At 37.3% G+C, this 18,325-nt stretch overlaps 1 protein-coding gene and 1 long non-coding RNA gene across 2 annotated transcripts in view; one reads left to right on the top strand and one right to left on the bottom strand.

Moving 5' to 3' along the window:
- LOC106965288 (uncharacterized) overlaps window positions 1-18,325 on the top strand; it is a 40,238-nt gene that overhangs the window by 15,084 nt on the left and 6,829 nt on the right. The window lies entirely within an intron of this gene.
- Window positions 156-10,981, bottom strand: adam28 (ADAM metallopeptidase domain 28). The gene is made up of 10 exons (XM_015061292.1): window positions 10,370-10,981; window positions 5,577-5,665; window positions 5,372-5,448; window positions 4,881-4,959; window positions 4,673-4,749; window positions 3,766-3,949; window positions 3,558-3,620; window positions 2,865-2,936; window positions 2,503-2,672; window positions 156-914 (listed from the first exon to the last, which is right to left on the bottom strand). Exons 1-10 carry the CDS (start codon window positions 10,425-10,427, stop codon window positions 818-820), a joined length of 966 nt encoding a protein of 321 aa, XP_014916778.1. The 5' UTR covers window positions 10,428-10,981; the 3' UTR covers window positions 156-817.

An 18,325-nucleotide genomic window follows, 5' to 3' on the forward strand; every position in this document is an offset into this window, starting at 1 on the left:
AGCTGTTTGAATGTATTATGTTGTAAATGTTTCCACAAGACGGTACTGAATGAGGACAAACTTTGTCATGGATTTCTCGTAAGCTGTTTGTTAAAGTTGCACAGCTTGAACAGGAAAGATATCTGTAAGCCAGGGTTTGATTTCTCGCTGACGCNGAGTAGCAGTATAGTATTAACATAATAAATATATTTTTTTTAGCAAATTAGTGGTTAGAGAACCTAAATTTCTGACAATCTGGCAATAACTACTGCAGATTTAATGCAAACATTTGTTCTCCATCAAATCTGTGGCGGCCATTTTGGAAAAAATGGCCCCAAGAAAAAGGAAACACAAGATCAAGAAAATATACATTTGCTAAGGTACAAAACAAGTAGGCTGTGTTTTGACTCTAAACACATCTAATTGGCAATTTTAGAGATTTTTTTTTTCCCATGACAATCCTGGTGGTCATGTTGAAATTTTCAGTCACTAATGTTAGGAAAAAAAAAGCAAGCCCCAGGAAACATCTGTGACAAGTTAGGTTCTTGTATCCGCATGTGAAGATTTTGCTGAAATATTAACCAAACTACTGCAGTTTGGTTTCAAATCAAATCATCAATTAAATTATCTAGTCAGGACTGAAGTGAAGTATTTGAGAATTCATATTACTGGGTTGGCAAGCATTTTTATATCAAAATACCACATTTTTCCAGTCATGATATTCCATTCTTTTCCAACCGTCACAGCAGCACAGTCTCAATAATCTGGAAACAATTTGGATCCAAATGATCCGTAGGGCAGACCTGGAGTTGTGTCCCTTAAACCGTTCCAGGAGCAGTTAGCTCCAGCTCACCTGTACGACCCCGACCGAGTGGTCAGTGCACAGAGTCCCGATGTAAGCCAGACCCACAGTGGCTCCTTCAAAGTCGATCCCGCTGAAAGACACATTGAGGCTTTTCATCACGGTTGCATTCCATCTTCTTCATTTGAATAAATGTAACATCTACAAAGCTACAGGAAATATGATTATTATAATTCTGTGCATTTTACTTCCTGTACTCATTTGTACATAGACATACTTACCGGTTTCACCAATGTACAAATTGGTTATGAAATTTCATGCTCATTGTTTGGCTGCCAGCTGGTTTACAGTTTCATATTATTGCATGGTTTATCCATATCTCTTTAACATAACTGCACAGAAATAGATGTGTTATGATGATTCTGTTTTTTTTTTCTTGGACATGCCTTCAATGTTTTTTTTCAGAAATTCTCTGATGTGAACATAGGAGCTCAGATTATGACACCGCTGCTGTTTTGCAGCAGATCTTGGCATAGTGATGAAACATGTTGCACAAGAGTCGTTTGGAAACTAAAAACATCTAGAACATTCAGATCTGTTCAGATTGGGATTTTCTAAAGGCATCTTAATAAACTAGAATATAATTTAAAAGTCATTTATTTCATTAACTGCGTTCCCTGCCTCAGGTGTAACAGGTATTAACAATGCATGGATTTAAGTCAATATTTTTTATTTATATTAGTTTTGATGATTATTATTTATAGCTAATGAAAACCCAAAAAGTAGTATCTCAGATGATTTTAAGTTGTTTTGTTTTTTTTGCATTCATTCCTGCATGAATGCCAGGCAATGACGCGATATACGCGTAATCAGTGTCAATAGAAAATGCGTTCAATAGACTGTTCAATAGTTTCACTGAACTCTGATTCAGAGCCGAGCAGCATTCTGGGGGATGTAGGCAGAGGAAAGGCTTTAGCCAGCTAAGGAAGGTTGGTTGCATCAGCTGATTCGCTGTTTGGTTACCTAGCAACAACCTGTTAGAGCAGCAGCAGTTTCAGGTTTCACCACTGTGCGTCATAACTGCTTTAAAATAAACAACGGCTTGGAGTGAAGGCAGAAAATGAGTAGAAGAGCTGGAGAGGAAACTGTGGATATGTCACCAGTTTGGTAATATTTCAGACATTGAAAGAAAAAGAAAAAAACAAACAACAAATCAATAATTATCAATATCAACTGATATGAAAGACTTGTATCGTGATGCATTTTTTGTAGCTGTATCGCCCAGCACTATGTAGACTTCAACATGGCCATAAACATAAAATTTCAACCATCAAAATGAACAGAAATAAAAGCTAAAAAACTATTGCTGCATTTCCATTGACCTACCATTGACCAAAGTGGAATTATGAATATAAATCCACTTATTGGAAACACACCAATTTTGAAATAATTCACATTTTTTGGTTTAAAAGTTTTTGCATTAGGGTGAGGTGGGTTTCCGGCAAAATTGTTGCAAAATCGCAGCTCATGTTTGCGTAGTGAATCTATAAAATACAAGAGTTACTGAAGTAACTGAACATCTTGGTCATTCTGATCTGATAATACACCTGTCTTCATGCAACATCCTTTCTGTTGCACAACACATGCACAGTTGGAAAGGGATGTTACTCCATTCAAGATGACTAGAAACAGAATGACTTGTACTCAGAGGTTAGTCAGACCTGATGAGGTGTGCGTTGTCGTGTTTTATCCGTTTCGCCAGCTCGGAGTTTCTCCAGTTCTTGAAAGCCTCCAGGTTGGCGTTAGCGGGGTTGGTCACAGAGATCAGGTCGGTATTAGACCAGACCTCCAGACCCACCAGACCAATAAACGTCTTCAGGGGTTTGTATGCCTGCAGGTCATCATAACAACAAAGTGAACTATTCAGTTTCCCATTCAAAGCCCTACAGAGGTTTTCCAATATAACGAAAGACAAATTATTAAAAGCAGCAACCTGGATGACGTAAGCTGTCTGCTGAGCCATAAAATGATTTGTTGTGGAATTTGCCCAGGAAAGGCAGCAGCAGCAGCAGCAGTGACTCACCATGTTGACAAAGTTGACGATTTCAAATATCCTCTGTCTCAGCTTGGTCTGATCTTTGTTCATCTTTGCATACTGAAACAATATTTGGTTGTATAAAAAAAAAGTTACATCCCGTTTCCCAACAGCTGATTCACATTATGAGAGGCAGCCGTAGTTTAGACCAACAAGTTAAGACTGTATGTGACTTTAAAAACTGTTTCAGTACTCTGCCTGACAGGAAACACTGAATGATGACGCTAATTAACAGAGCTGCTATTTAAAACAGTGAAGGAAGAATTGTTAAGCTCTTTTATATGAGATAAAAAAAAAACCTCCTGATATGAAGTCCACAATCCTAATTCTGTACAGGAAACAGAATTAGTGAAGCCATTTTGCAGAGTCAGCAGATAAGTTTGAAACTCTTTCATTTTAGTTTGAGAAAATTTAAACTGGCAAACTTGAGGTACAAACAAAAGGAGAGGTACAAATTACTTATAGTGTAGTTTTTTGGTTTTTTTTGCTAATGATACATTAAATATAAATACATTTATGCATGTTAACTGCATGTACTTTTTCATATGTATGTGTGTGTATATATATATATATATGTGTGTATGTAGTACACCAAGTATTGTGAGTGAATGGTTGAATCATTTTCAAATAACCTATGAGATGTGTAATATCACAATGAAATAGAATTATTGAAATTCTTACCGCTCGATTATCAGCTACAAGAACGAGTTCGATGTATTTCTGCTGCAGTAGAACAGGAAGACCCTGAAACGAGTCAAAAACATTTCAGTTTCCCCATAGAGCTTTACATCACCGTAGTCATTTCTATAACGTTTTCTGACTGTATCCCTGCCACCCAAAGTCACATTTAACCTCCGACAGCGAGACCAAGGCACAAACATGTACCAACCCCAGATCTGGAGCGGCTCCGGCTTGTTGGAGGTTCCATGTCGTCCTCCCAGGAAGTGTTTGTAACACCACACACTGCAGGTGACAAGTTCCTGTCGTTTACGGTCGTCACAGCGTGCTCACCCTCGTCGCCACCAGATAGAGGCTCAATCAGGTACCGCTGTTCAGACGTCCTGAAGTAACCCCTAAACCCAGAAGGTATCCTCTTTTGAGAGCAGGTATCAGTAAAACACTCACTGCAGTTCACCACCAAGCAAATGGAAGCAAGAAGATGGTTAACCAGGATAACTATGTTAGCATCTTTAGGTTTTGTGTCCAACTATTTTCTAATTCGGCACAAAATGACAATTTTCTGACTGGGATAGAAAAAAATTCCTTTTCAAATTGTCCCATGCCATGAATTAGTTTGTGTGTATATAGCATTCAAGATAGCTTAGTCAGGTCAAGCTAGCTTAATTTTGAAAATATAATCTTTACTTAAAATAGGCAGAATTTTGCTGCGTTTGGATTTTCTTAAGAAATATGTGACTGTATTAACATAATGTTAATAACAATATTCTCAACCATTTTGTTTTATTTGCAAACCCAAATCCACCGATTAATTAGAAAGGAATTAATGACCTTTGAAATTTTGAAATAAATTTTGAATGAACAAAACAAGTAAAAAAAGTAAATCGGTCTTTCCAAAGCATAAACTCCTACTTTACTGTTTCATCTTTCGAGATAACACTCATTTCCTAGAATGAAACTAATTTCATTCTAATTCCATTGTGTGTCCAAGGCTTTATACAAGCTATAAAATTTAACATGCAATAGTGTAGCTGTTCAACTGAAACCATTCCACTTTATCTACACTAAATCAGCATTTCACACGCATAACATGATGAACAGATATGCGAGGCGCTTACCTGAGTCCCTCACATGTACTGATGCTAGCAGATGACTCGCTGTCATTCACAATCTTTCCATGGTAGTAACAGTGATCCTGACCAAGACAGAATATTAACAGGGATGAATGTAAATCATCAATAGCAATTTTTTTTAACTTTAATTTTCCAAATACCTATACACCTAAAATTATGCACACAAAATTCAAACTCGTTCAAAAAAACTTACGACATCATGTGGTCTCGTGGTGACCCGAGTTCCATCTTCTTGGTAGTAGGTTTCTGAGTAGTCTCGGGTTAGTAACTCACTGATGAGAAAAATGAAATCATATGCATCATCTTTGTTCTATATAAGGAAATTCAACCTTGATTCTGAAGAGATGTGATGTTCATGACGAGGAAGTTATGAAGAAAAACTTATACCACTGTGTGGGTGTTTTTTTTCTTATTTTAAACACAGACAGACATACACATGTTTGCGTGGCTATTGTTGTGGGGGACGTTCCATTGACTTCCATTCATTTCTACAGCCTAAACCTTACCCTTATCCTAACCCAGTCTTTACATAAATAACCCTAACCAAAACGCAAGTCACACCTTAGTCCTAAATCTAATGTAGTATGTGTCAGGAAAATGGTCCCCACAAGGTATTACAAACACACACACACACACACACACACACAAGATTTACACTCCCACGCCAGGGAAGTGAGAACATACTTATTTTTCTCAAGTTGTAAATGAATGTCTCTTCCTCCAACAGTCATTGCATATTTAATCGTCTCTGGTCTGACGTACTGAAGGGGATAGAGAAATGAAAATTATGCTTTCTGTTTAGTTTTTTTTCATTCTCAAAGCCACACTCAGAACTTGTAAAAGTATATGAAATAATCAATCTACATGAAATTGAAGTAGGAAGATCTACCTCTGTGCTTCTTTTCCTGACTGCATGAAGTCTGACAGGTCGAACCACCTCATAGTCTGTCCCCACTTCAAAGGTTGGATTGTGGCTTTCTGTGAACACACAAAAGGAGACGGCAGATGGATATACCATATCCAAATCTCTTCCCACCATATTTAAGGTTCTCCTCAAGCCATCAAAAGTAAATCAAGAACTCCAAGCCTCGTAAAGGAACATCTGAAGTGTAAGTCAGTCGAACAGTGTGCCGTTTCAAATATCCTATGGGATCGGCTTCAGAAAAGTTTTCATCCACATGAACCCTCACAAACTCATGTCGGGAAGCTTTCTTGTGAAAGACACTGAATTAGTTGCATTTGTGTACAACCTGGATTAGTTGTAGCAGCTGCGTGGTGGCAGTCATAAACCCACTTGTTTTTGCAATACCGATCTACCCCACTTTATCATAAATGATAAATCTTTCATCGTTTATGGTGACCTCAGCAAAACTTATCAACAATCCTCCATGCTGGAGTCATTTTTCCCAGCAATACACATCGTCCAACATGCTGGGAGAAGTAAACAGTAAACAGAAGTCTCCGTTTAGAAATGGTTATACTACTTGGAGTAGATGCACTAATTCCTAACATTTTGTTGGCTGAGCCACCCTTACAACCTCTTACCTCTAATGCTTTACACAGCTAAATGCACCATCAATCCCTGACCTAGCTGTTGTAAATGTTTCCACAAGACGGTACTGAATGAGGACAAACTTTGTCATGGATTTCTCGTAAGCTGTTTGTTAAAGTTGCACAGCTTGAACAGGAAAGATATCTGTAAGCCAGGGTTTGATTTCTCGCTGACGCAGAGACTCTAGCCCAGCGTTTGGCTGTAACCACTTCAGTTTGATACTTCAGTTTTCCATCACAGTGATTCACAAAGAGCTGTAACCTTAACTTGGCTTACAGTAGATGATGAACTGCAGTGAGGAGCATTTTTTTCTGGTTTTCTGGCATGTCTTTGCTAAATTTATTTTAAATATTTAAGTCATGTTTTGTTTATCTACTCAAGACAGTTTTTTGCATTCACTTCCTCTTTTCACTTTCGCTTGTCTATTTTCCTCATTGTTTGAGCGCACGCAGCATTTTGTACTGTCGGGATCACGTACAAGGATGGAACAGAACATGAGAGAAAAAAAAAACAACAAAAAAAACTAGCCAGCTAGCTGCAGTCTTCATAGCAACAGATTAGTGTCATGGTATCCTTGCAGCTTTGGTCTCCTTCCACAGTCAAAATACAAACTTGCTAGGTTAAAGATAAATTACCTTTAAGACTTAATTACATTTTTGTTAGAGCTGTGGCCGTTTTTCCTGAGCTGGCTTTTTGTCCACAGTGTCCTCATGTGAAATGACCTCTCGAGACAGACCTCCACCCCATAACTACTAACAACTACAGAAAGTGGATTAATGTTTGTTAATCTGTCTGTTAATCTCAAACACATTTTAGATGACTGCCATAAATGAGCTTGTTAAATAGCATTAATATTTAGCCTGTTCTCCATAACGATAATCTTATATTGAACTATTCATAATTACCAGGGCTGCAACTAACAATTATTTTACTTATCGATTATTCTATCAATTGTTCTAATGATAAATTGGCTAAATAAATTGGCATATTTTCCCTTTTACATGTTAGAAATACTTTGAGACACAAGTAAGCAAATTATCAATTGACACTTTTAAACAGAAAATATAAAAATGTTTTTGCCTAAAATGCAGTAACAGCGTTCCTGTGGATTCATGTGCAGCTAAAACAAATACTGTCTACTAATTTGATATACTGTCAATTTCTTGAGGGAAATTGACAAGAATCTCTACATCCCTTCTGTCTGGGCTGATAATCTATCAAACCTTTCAGTCGCAAACAGACACTAACTTTATAAGGCAACATAAGTCTATCTACATCTTGACATTTAATACATGAAGTAATTCAAAGTGTTATTGAGTATTCCAAATTTCCTTCCAGTTCCTTTGGAAATGATTAATTTTATTGAGAATTAACTGTCTTTTCAGATACTTTTTAGATTAAAAAAAGACACTCATTGATCTACACGGTGCCTATCATATTAAAAAGATAGACGTTTCCTTAAACAGCAAGTATGTTGCAATTATCAGTGGAAAGCTCAGGATTAAGCTCCTGTAAAGAAGACAGACTCTTATTGCTCTTATCACAGAACAACCAAAACACTGAAGTAACACCACAGATCAAATAGAGGGTTTGTACAGATTAGCACAAAAAGCTTCTGTTTACTGACTTGAGCTCTGACACTAACCTGAACTGTAATTACGGGATCTCCATTGACTCTTTTGGGCAATCATTGACAAATTATTACTAATTTACTATGTCCATAAAATATGCTCCTGAAACTGGTAAAGCAGTCCTCGGGTAAGTGATCAGAAGGCCAACCTCGCTCATAAAAATCATAGAAAATTGGAGGAAATTATACATAGATATAGGTTTTTGTTCTGTTATTAAATATTAAACCAGAAAAAAGATCATGTAATAAGGGAGGAAGGTATTTTTTTAAAGATAAAATTGTTAAAAATTCCTCAACATTTTTTGTAATGGGCAAGCTTTTTTTTATTTTATTTTATTTTTATCTCCATTCAAACAAAACATTTATCACAAAAACAGTCACACACACATTTATAACACATAGCATATTGACTCATAAATGTACAATTATAATATTTAATATGATAGAATAATTAAACAGGCTCTTTAAAATAAAACCTTGCATTTCTTACATTTGAAACAGATGAAGGAAGGCAGTTTCATGTTTTCATTCATGTAAATGCAAAAGTATTGCTTTTGCATGGTGGAAGAGTAACACATTTTAAAGCTTTGTATTAAAATTGTATAAAGTGTGGCTAAAGGTTGATTATATAAAACATTTAGTATCTTACAAGGTTTCTAAAAAAGCATATGAGTAATTTCAACTTTATTTTAAACCGAGGGTCACTCTAAAACTTAGTGCATGCTGATATTTATAAGGAACAATTCAGTGCAACACTTGCTGCCCTATTTTGAACTAATTGTAGTTTGGTCAGATGTTTTCCTGAAGCACTGGACCACACCATGCAGTGACACAATATACTGTGATAAAGGGGTGGTGATGTGTAAAATTGACTTTTTTTGAGCTCTACATCATGTTATAATGTTAATTTCTCATGAAAAACAAACCAGGAGTGATGCATGTTTGAGAAATCCTTTAATCTCCTGTAGCAACTGTTCTGTGCTTGCTTACAGAATGTGCCGCCTATTTATCCTACCATTCAGCTGCGCAAAACACCTGGGTGGACCTAGCTCCGCCTTCTGGGGTGAAGCTCCTCTTTTCTTTTTTCCAGGCTCAGCTCCTCCACAGACCTAAATTTTCCAAGCTATCAAGTTGCCTCAGTCTCCCCTTTCAGAAACTGTTGGAATTTTTCAGATAGCGCTACGTGTGGCGGAATTACGGTACTGCAAATTTGGATACGTCGCCGGCAACACGTTCTCGCATAGAAGGGTTAAAGGGTTAATGGAGGAGCCATGTTGTGATGACTTCCTGAAGGCAGAGTTTATGAAAGAGCAGGAGTTTTTAAAGAGACGGAGGTTCAATTTCAAGGTGTTAAATTACAAAGTTAAATTTTTTAAGTCATACTTGATATATGCAGCATTTTACAATAACTGACAGTAACATACTTACTTGATTATGCTATAAAATGGCACTATGGGCTTGTAAATTACATAATACTTCCCCTTTAATGATTTGAGGAATTAATTTTAAGGGCATATCACATAAGCATCTTATAACCACTGGTTGTCTTCCTATCACTGTAACAATGCATTCAGTCTGCTGGGATCGCTCCAGTCTGCTGCCCATAGTGACTCCTCCCAGAAATCTGATTTCCTCTACCTGAGTATTGACTGTTCCATTTATAAACAGGTCAAGTTTTGACCGAATTTTTCATTTCTAATTTGATCCACATGTTATGCGTTTGGTTTTAGACACAGGCATTATAATATGTGGATCAAATTTACCGTTGACCTCTAAGCCTGTTTTGGTAAGAGCTTACCACATTTGATCAGGCGCAGTACGTACAGGAACTTCTTCTCTAGATGATGTAGTGTTTCTATTTTTTTCTATCTAGTTTCTGAATTCTAAAAGGAAATGAGTTTTGTTCCTGTGACGAACCAATGATGTTAATTCACAAGAGGCCAGAGCAAACTGTTGAGTGCTACCGGCGGTGGAAACGCAGTCTTCCACAGAAACCAGGGAAACTCCTGGTCCAGATTCCATACTTTCCATCAGCAGGGAGCAGCTCTAAAGTTAGTCACTAACTTCCTCTGTGTCACGGTTACCTGAGGACCTGCTAGCACCTGGGAGGGCAGAGGCTTTGTTGTCACACAAGGTCCACTGCCGACAGCGTTTCATTGCAGTGTGTTTACTACGCTCAGCTTAAAACCCAACAACTACTAAGTTTCGACATGCAGTAGGCAGTATCTCACCTCAGGGAGCAGAGTCTCTCTCTCTCTGTCTCAGTAAATATTACTTAATCTCATGCCCTGAAACTCCTCTGGGTCTTGTCTAAAAGTACAAACGTATGGACTGACTCATAGTTATCACTGCCTTTGATTCTTGTCAGATCATCTGTCTCCTCAAGACTTTTATAGCACAACTTGTTTGTCAGGATCAGAAAGCTGCATTCTGGAAGGCAAGGCTTTAGTTATTAATTAGCCCCGCTGCTGAATAGAGGTAACAGTATCCAGTCACTTACCCGAGGACCTGAGCGAGGCGTTCAGGAAGACGACCAGCAACAGGAGAGTCCGTGTCATTGTTGCAGTCCAAACTGTTGCTGATCTTTGCTCTGATCAGGCTTTATGTGGTCTACCTGCATGTTGCGCTGCTTCTCCTGACAAGGCCACGCCTTCGCCTGCCTCCCGGACCTGTCACAGACTCCTTACTGACAAGAACACCCCCCCCACACCCCCAAGTGACAGGCCTGAACACGCCCCTCACTCCGGGCAAGGATTCAGGAAGGAAACGGCTCGAGCGTTGCGGGCGCTTTCAAACTTCCAGTCAGCTGCTTTCACACCACAGCTCTTTGGATTTTAGTCGGTATGATTTACTGACATTAATCATCAATCACTTTTTTTTCTTTTCTTAGTTTCTTCCTATTTTTTGTTTCTATTGAGGTCATAAAAAGTCTGACTCGCTTTATGTTGTGACTGTGACTCAGCCGTGTTACTTAATATGGTCATTTCCACACATTATTTTTCTCAATGTCATCAGTACATTGGTGATGTATGTAGCAGATACTTGGAGTGGGCTCAGTTTGCTGCAGTTAGACGCTTCTTCCTTCTTTCTGGGTTGGACCCTCACCCACTGAACACATGCCTGGAGTCACAGCAAAAACAATACGGCTAATGTGTGTTCTCTCTCTCTGTCTCTCTCTCTCTCTGTCTCTCTCTGTCTCTCTCTCTCTCTGTCTCTCTCTGTCTCTGTCTCTCTCTGTCTCTGTCTCTGTCTCTCTGTCTCTGTCTCTCTCTCTGTCTCTGTCTCTGTCTCTCTCTCTCTCTCTCTCTCTCTCCCCGTCCCCTCCCTCCCGCTGACAGGGACGTTTCAGGACACAGGATGTATTGTGTGTCACTGTAAGGTCTCTACAGCAGAAGAGTGTCAGTCTTCTTTTTGATCTTCAAAGAACCATATGAAGCAAACTTCCTCCTCCTTGTTTCTGCTCGGTGACCTAGCGGTGTAAATGTTCAGGAAACAAGACTGTTGACACTCAGGTTAAGCAAGTCACTGATGAAAGTGTTGAATGATGGTCATTCAACATCATTCAAACACTTTAAAATGCTTCTCTTAGTTTATAAATCACTGAACGGCTTAGCAACGCAATACATTAAAGATCTGCTGCTGTTGTGTCAACCAGAATCTCCCAGGTGTCCTGGTCCTGGTTCTGGTCCTGGTTCTGGTCCTGGTTCTGCTCTGCATCCCCAGAACTAGAACCAAACTTGGAGAAGCAGCATTCAGCTTCTATGCACCATAAATCTCGAACAAACTTCCAGAAAACTGCAGAACAGCCAAAACCCTGAGTTTAAGTTGACTTTCTTTCAGGATCTTATCTTTATTTTTCCCTTTTTTTCATACAGTTTTTTTTTTAGTTCTATCTAAAGAGGAACAACCTAGAACATGATGCTGCCACCACCATGATTTCTGTACTTGGTATATTTGTACCAACCATACATTGTGGAGTCCAAAACATCCAGATGTTTGTTCTTCAGGTCATAACACGCGTTCCCACAGGCTTTAAAGGGAACAGATTTGGTGTAAAATTTAGCCACAACGTTGTTCATCTTTATAAGAAAAAGTTTCAATCAAACCTGATTCCATGGCTACGAAATAAGAAGAGCACATTTTCTTATCTAGTGTATAACCCAACCGAGGCTAACAGAGATGTACTGTGCCGTTGTTTACCTCTAAAACCTTCTTCACCTGTAGTCTAGACTGAATCCTCAGCTCTGAAGTCACTCCAGTATCGGGGATTTGTGTGTCTGTTTTACCAGATTTTCTCCTCCATCTAGAGAATGCCTGCACTGCCTTCTGCACCTATTAACTGCTGGTAGACTTTTTTCCAGAGAAATCAATTGATCAACATTAGTCAGTGTAATGCAGGAGAAATCCCACCAACACAAACGGAGCTGGGAGTGTTTGATTAATCGAGCGGAATCCATCCAGGAAAGTAAACTACTCAAGATGAAGAGGAAGTAAAAGTCGTGACTTTATGAAGGAACCAGACTACGCTTTTGTGCAACATGTTTAACATGTGGAATAAAAAGCAGCTGTTTTGGGTGCACTGGCCATGAAGGTTTGGTATAAACACGTCTGCATTCTTCTGCTCTGAGGCTGCTTGGCTCATACAGAATCTCCTTATTAAAATTCTGTCAAGTATCATCATGAAATGTTTTTGTTTAACTCTGTGTTCTTCAATTTTCTGCCTCCTAGGAATCGTACTTTTTTTTTTTCACGCCCTCCGGCCTCCTTCCCTCCCCTGAATTGAAATATTGTTGTGAATCTGAAACTTTTTAATAATTAACCTGTAGAAAAAACTGGCCCCAATTTGACAGTTATTGTTGTTTTTAAGTCTCAAAACAATTTCCAAGTTCAGTTTATTAAAATCGGTAACATTTAGTGGAGGCTGCTCAGTCTGAAAGAGAACGGTGCAAATGTTTCCCTGGAATGTGTTTTTAGTCTTAACATAATAAACCAATTTAAAACTGTAAACATTGGTTACTAATCATTGCTTGTTTTTCACAAGTAATATAGTTTTTTTTTTTTATTATTTCTTGTGCAAAATTTGGAACAATGCCTAAATTTCTGCTATCTGAAAAGTGGCAAACATTTTGCAGTAACAGTAAAAAGGTCGGCTTTGTCTATTTCCTGGCCTTTTTCTGTGAACTACAGTTACAGACTGAGTTTTGTTGTTTGTGTTTTAAATATGGGTGAATTTGTATGAGAATAAAGTCATAATTTTATTATAATGCCATACCACACTATGCTAAAATGAGCATTTAAGTTATAGTCGGTATTGGTGTTAAAATTAACTAAATATTTAATCTCGTAACACACCAGAATCACGTTATCAAGCCAAAAATAAATGTGCATTTGCATATAAATAAATAGGAACACTACAAAATGAAGTGTTGTAGTGCCAAACAAAACATGAGTTTATCGGTTGATGTGTGCAAAGAATAAAAAGCTGAGATGAATTTGAGTTTAATTTGGGTAATGCTAATCTCGAACGAAAATCTATTCTTAACTAAATTGAACCTTTAGCTGATATTAATCTGCAAGAGTGTAACTTTGTGTTGTAAGTTGTTGAGTTCACATTGAGGGCGAGGTGATGAACAGACGGCTATGTGGTTGGAATGCTTTTGTTTTGTGCCAAGAGACCTTAAATGTGAATCTCATACAGTCTTATTAAATACATTAGGATATTGATCCTATTATCATTGGAGTCTTGCAAATAAAATTTGCTCAATATGTACATCTTAAATATATAATTGAATAACTATGAAGTCTGTCTATGATGATGCTTGTCAGATTAATAGTAACAATCTATTAGCAGGTATTAGACATACTAAGAAACATCAATATGGTAAAACATCTAGTTAATGTATATGATGTATTTCACTTGGTGATGAAACTACAAAAAAAACAACTTTTTAGTTTATTCTAGTTTATGGAGTGAGTTTATATTTGCTCACTGATTGTTTACAGTTGAAAACCGTGTCAAGATTCAGTCATTCAGTTTTGTTGTGAAGAATCATCACAATAATCTAGTTGCCTTTTATTGTCTGATTTTTATCAAGTTCTCAAACATCAACTGCATTGGATTCTGTAAACCTCAAAATGTTAAGTGATTCAAAAAAACAGAAAAGTTTTGCCCATGTTGATCTGTAATCCGCTCCGATAGAAACCCATTTCAGCCTCCGAGGACTTTAGCAGTCGTTTTTCATCCCAGTGTTAGATTGACTCTCTGTCGTCAAGCAACTTTTGTGATCAATGGATCCATGAGATTCTGAAACATATTTTAAAACCCACAGAACCAGAACCAGGAAACTCCAGCCCAGAATGAACCCAGTTCACTGAGCTCTGAGATTCTCTTCTTGATATCTTGGCTGATTTACCATTCAGTGTTTAAGGTGTGGCTCCAGTCACCTGAGATTTTGTAAATTAGCTAATATGGAAATTACAATGCTATGACATCTTCATAGTTATAGAGCATGTAAACTTTTGATTTGAAAGAAACTCCAAATCTCTCATCTAATAATTTTGGTATTCGGCTAGCTAATAAAAAAAACTTAATGATCCGAACTGACCTAAAGCAGGAAGGTTTGGTCAGATTTAATGTCGGACTGTAAAAACATATTTTTTTTTGTATGAGGTATTTAAATATATAATTTGAGGTCTATTTATTTGTGTGATTCAGTTTTCTAGTTCTTTTACCTAATATTGACAACACTAATAAGATAAGTTTTGCCCATATAGAAGTAAATATGGAACTCCTCACACGTTTTCTGTGTGAAATTAAAAGCAATAATTTGGTTTATTTAGCCTGTCGGGAAAAAAAAATGGGTGTTTAAATATTTATTTAAATTTTAAGTTTGAAAACTAAACATTTAGCTCCCTAACTAAATATTGAATTTATTCAGGTGAAGTAGATATTTAGTTTGGATCTTTGACATTTGTAAATGTATGAATAACATGGTGAAAACATGAATACCCACATTTTGTTCTTTACAACATGAAAAATAAACTGCTACTTTTTTTTTTTTACTTTATTTTATTTTTATTTTTTTTACAGTGTGCCTTTACAAGCAGCACTTCGTCAAACTATCAGGAAGTGTTCTTTGTTCCTGAACAAAACCCTGTAGACTGTATTCCAAAAGCTATCTGTTAGAGTATATGCTCAATGTTGTTGCAGGGATTTCTGATCAAATACTTTCAAAGACTGATTATGAAGTGATCTAACTAGGTGGAAGTCATCATGTTGCTTGATAATTAGTAATTTATCCATTATCTGATTCAAGTGGTTGTATTGTGCTGCTTTGCTAATGCTTCCTAGCATGTCAAAGTGCTTAATGAGCTGATATTGGTTACCTTGAAGCAAATTGTGACAGAGCAGCTCAGGTGGGATGACACTTTGACATGACTGTTAGCTGTGCACACCACAAACCCGGCTGTCTATGGAGAAATATTAAGAAAAAAGCCTGAGAACCATGAAGCCGGCGAGTGGAGAAACAAACTCTGGTCGAATGAAACCACAACAGAACTTTTTGGCCTTGCATGCAAAAATGACTAATGCTGCACATCCTTCTGAACACACTGTCCTCATGGCAGGGGAACCATCATGCTGTGGGCTTCTTTCTTCAGCAGGTGAGAGTTAATGGACGATCCTGGAGGAAACCAGTTAGACTTTCCATTCCATTCTGAGACCTGGAGAATACAGTTCCAATGTCCTAATCAAAGTCCATGCCTAGACTTGGACAATTTTAAGACTTGGAAGCTCGTGTTCCCAGTGGCTCTCCAACCAATCTGAACAATGTTGCTCTGCAGAGTTTCAAAGATAAACAGAAAGTTTTGTTTAATAATCAGAAGATCTTTTGGAGCCAGATGACCTTTAACCTGATGTAGAGCTTCCTCCTGCGCTACACTGTCGTTCCTCAGTGCTGCTGCATATCAGGAAGACATTGTCATGAAAGCCAATGAAAAGCTTCATATATCAACACACACACACCTTTGCCTTGCTCTCTCTCTTTCTCTCTCTCACACACACACACACATTTGCCTTGCTCTCACACACATCACAATCATTATGTTCCCTTTTTAAAGCCTTAGTCATTTCCTGGAACAGCTGAAAATCACCATGTTGCTCAATAAGCAGGAAAGATACATTTTACTGCAGCTGATTCTATTCTAGATAAAAGACTTTGACCCATTTAAAGGAATCAGAATGTTAAGAATTCCAATTATTTCAGAACTTTATCACCAAGTTAAACACATTAAATAGATTCATTCAAACATTCATTAGCAGATGGAAGTTTGAAATCATTTACTTTTGTTAAATATGGTAATTTTCCACTTACAGTTGATGAAAACCTTTAAAATTACATTATTGTGCATATATAAAATAACATTTTTAAAAACAAGTATGTTTCATACCTGCTAAATGTTATTTTCAAAAGCTCCTACTTTTAATCTGTCAAACCAGCCTCAGGATGTTTATTCTAATTGAACATAACTGCAGTATTTATAGATGTAATGTTGGATTAATCAATCTGTTAATATGAAGGTTATGTTGACTGTAAAGCTGTTGGTTTTACAGTCATGATTTTGTGAGTCGTTGATGTTAGGGTTTTTTTTTTGTGTGGGGGAAAAAAAAAAAAGATTGAAATTAGTTGAAAGAACACTTTGGTTTTATTCTATTTCCATAGAAGCTGCTGATTCCAAGCAAAATTGACCTCCATAATCATAAAAAGCTGTGCAACATCGCAGTGTGTGTTGGTAAACTCTGGAAACTGCCGTCATTTGGCTTGCTGGTGGTCCCTCTCCATCAGCATCAAGAAAACCAGTTGGTTTGACGGACAAAAGAGTTTTAGAAAAAACCCAAAGTGTCTCAGGAGGTTTAGGAGTCCATCCTGGAACTGGTGGGTTGTTGGTTCAAACCCCCTCTAAACCAACTGCTCATCATAATGGGACCACATAAAATTCTGAAAAAAAAAAAAAAAGCACAGCTTCTTAATATTTCTGATACATCATCTATACAGCTCCAACCTGTAAGTTCAGATTCATTAAAAATTTTAATTTGCGTCTTTTCCTCTGAATGTGAATGTGGGACCTCTGTCAACCGTTTTCTGCACAACATGATTGAAAAATGGTTTTTTTTGGGCCATTTTCCTGAACCAGTACAGACTTTTATTCACAAAATCCCATTAAATCAGCTGCTGATTAATAACAATGTATCTGAGGGAACTGCACAGAAAAGTCAAAAACACTTGAATTCATATCACGATGCTTTGATCTGATTTATTGTGGTTATTGTTTTGGTTATCATACTGGGATCCCGGTTCTGTAGAGACTCGCAGCTCTTTCCCAGGTTCTGTTCTCTGTGTTTTGGTTTAGCCGTTTTATTTTGGTGTTGGTTTTCAACTTTCTGTCGATTTAGTTCCTTTTGTGTTCTACTTGCTCTCCCTGTGGTTTGTTGTCTTGTGACACTCCACCCTCACAGCTGCCATGCTGTTCCCTTAATTTACTCACCAACTCTTTCACTATCACCTCTTGGAATGCCAGTTTTTGCCACTCGTATATGGACTCAATCATTTTTACTTGGGGTTTGTTTTTGTAAAGAAAATTTGAATAATTTATTTATTTTATTAAACTTCAGTTTTCTGCACACCTGCCTCTACTCCTGAGATTTGGCAAAGATATCAGAATGCAATCCAGTTCAGTCTAGTTGAGAATGTCTAAATTGTGTTAACAGGACTTTTCTGTGCTGTTTGAGACGTTAACAGATTGGAGTTGTATTTAAATAAACTGGGATTAGTCTTGAACCTGCGGATGGTCGATCTGCAGTTGGATTCTCATTTATTACTTCATTCCACCTTAATCTCTCCTTCACTGTTAAACTACAACAGAAAACAAGCAAATTTAATCAAAAACAGAAAGCACATTTTGTAGAAGTGTTTGAAAATGAAACATTTTGAGGAAATGGAATATAATTTTTAGCTTCCGTGTTTCAAAGCTGCCAGATAGTTTATTCTTTATTGTTGTTTGTGCAGTTTCTGCACCTCTAGTACATGTTGGTACACGTTATGCTTCTCTTACAAGTGAAATTTCTAAGTCACAACCACAAAACCCTGCAAATTTTGGCAGGTTGTTGATTTTCAATATTGCCTCAACTCTACTGAACAGTGACACCTTATGGGGCCCAATCATATATTTAGACATATGTAAATAAGTTCACATATATATAAATATATGCATCAATACATCCATACCCACACACACTCATATGCGTTATGATGTAACACATTAGTGTTATCTCTCACCATATTTCTGTATCTTGTGAAAATGACCTCATTATATTTCCTTTTAAATTGTATTACATTTTGACTTTTACTCCTCATTTAACTTGTTCCATAACTTTACCCCCTGAAATGAAATACAAAAG

This window comes from Poecilia latipinna, unplaced genomic scaffold, assembly GCF_001443285.1.
Source record: "Poecilia latipinna isolate Pla-1442-1.1 unplaced genomic scaffold, P_latipinna-1.0 Scaffold1797, whole genome shotgun sequence".
NCBI lineage: Eukaryota > Metazoa > Chordata > Actinopteri > Cyprinodontiformes > Poeciliidae > Poecilia > Poecilia latipinna.

Bases quoted from the DNA above. Each gene is read 5' to 3' on its own strand.
- adam28 (XM_015061292.1), bottom strand. From the start codon at position 10,427: ATGACACGGACTCTCCTGTTGCTGGTCGTCTTCCTGAACGCCTCGCTC. The intron at 5,666-10,369 runs GTAAGTGACTGG...GTGTGTTCACAG, and splicing joins CGCCTCGCTCAGGTCCTCGG to AAAGCCACAATCCAACCTTT. The intron at 2,937-3,557 runs GTAAGAATTTCA...ATATTGTTTCAG, and splicing joins TTGTAGCTGATAATCGAGCG to TATGCAAAGATGAACAAAGA.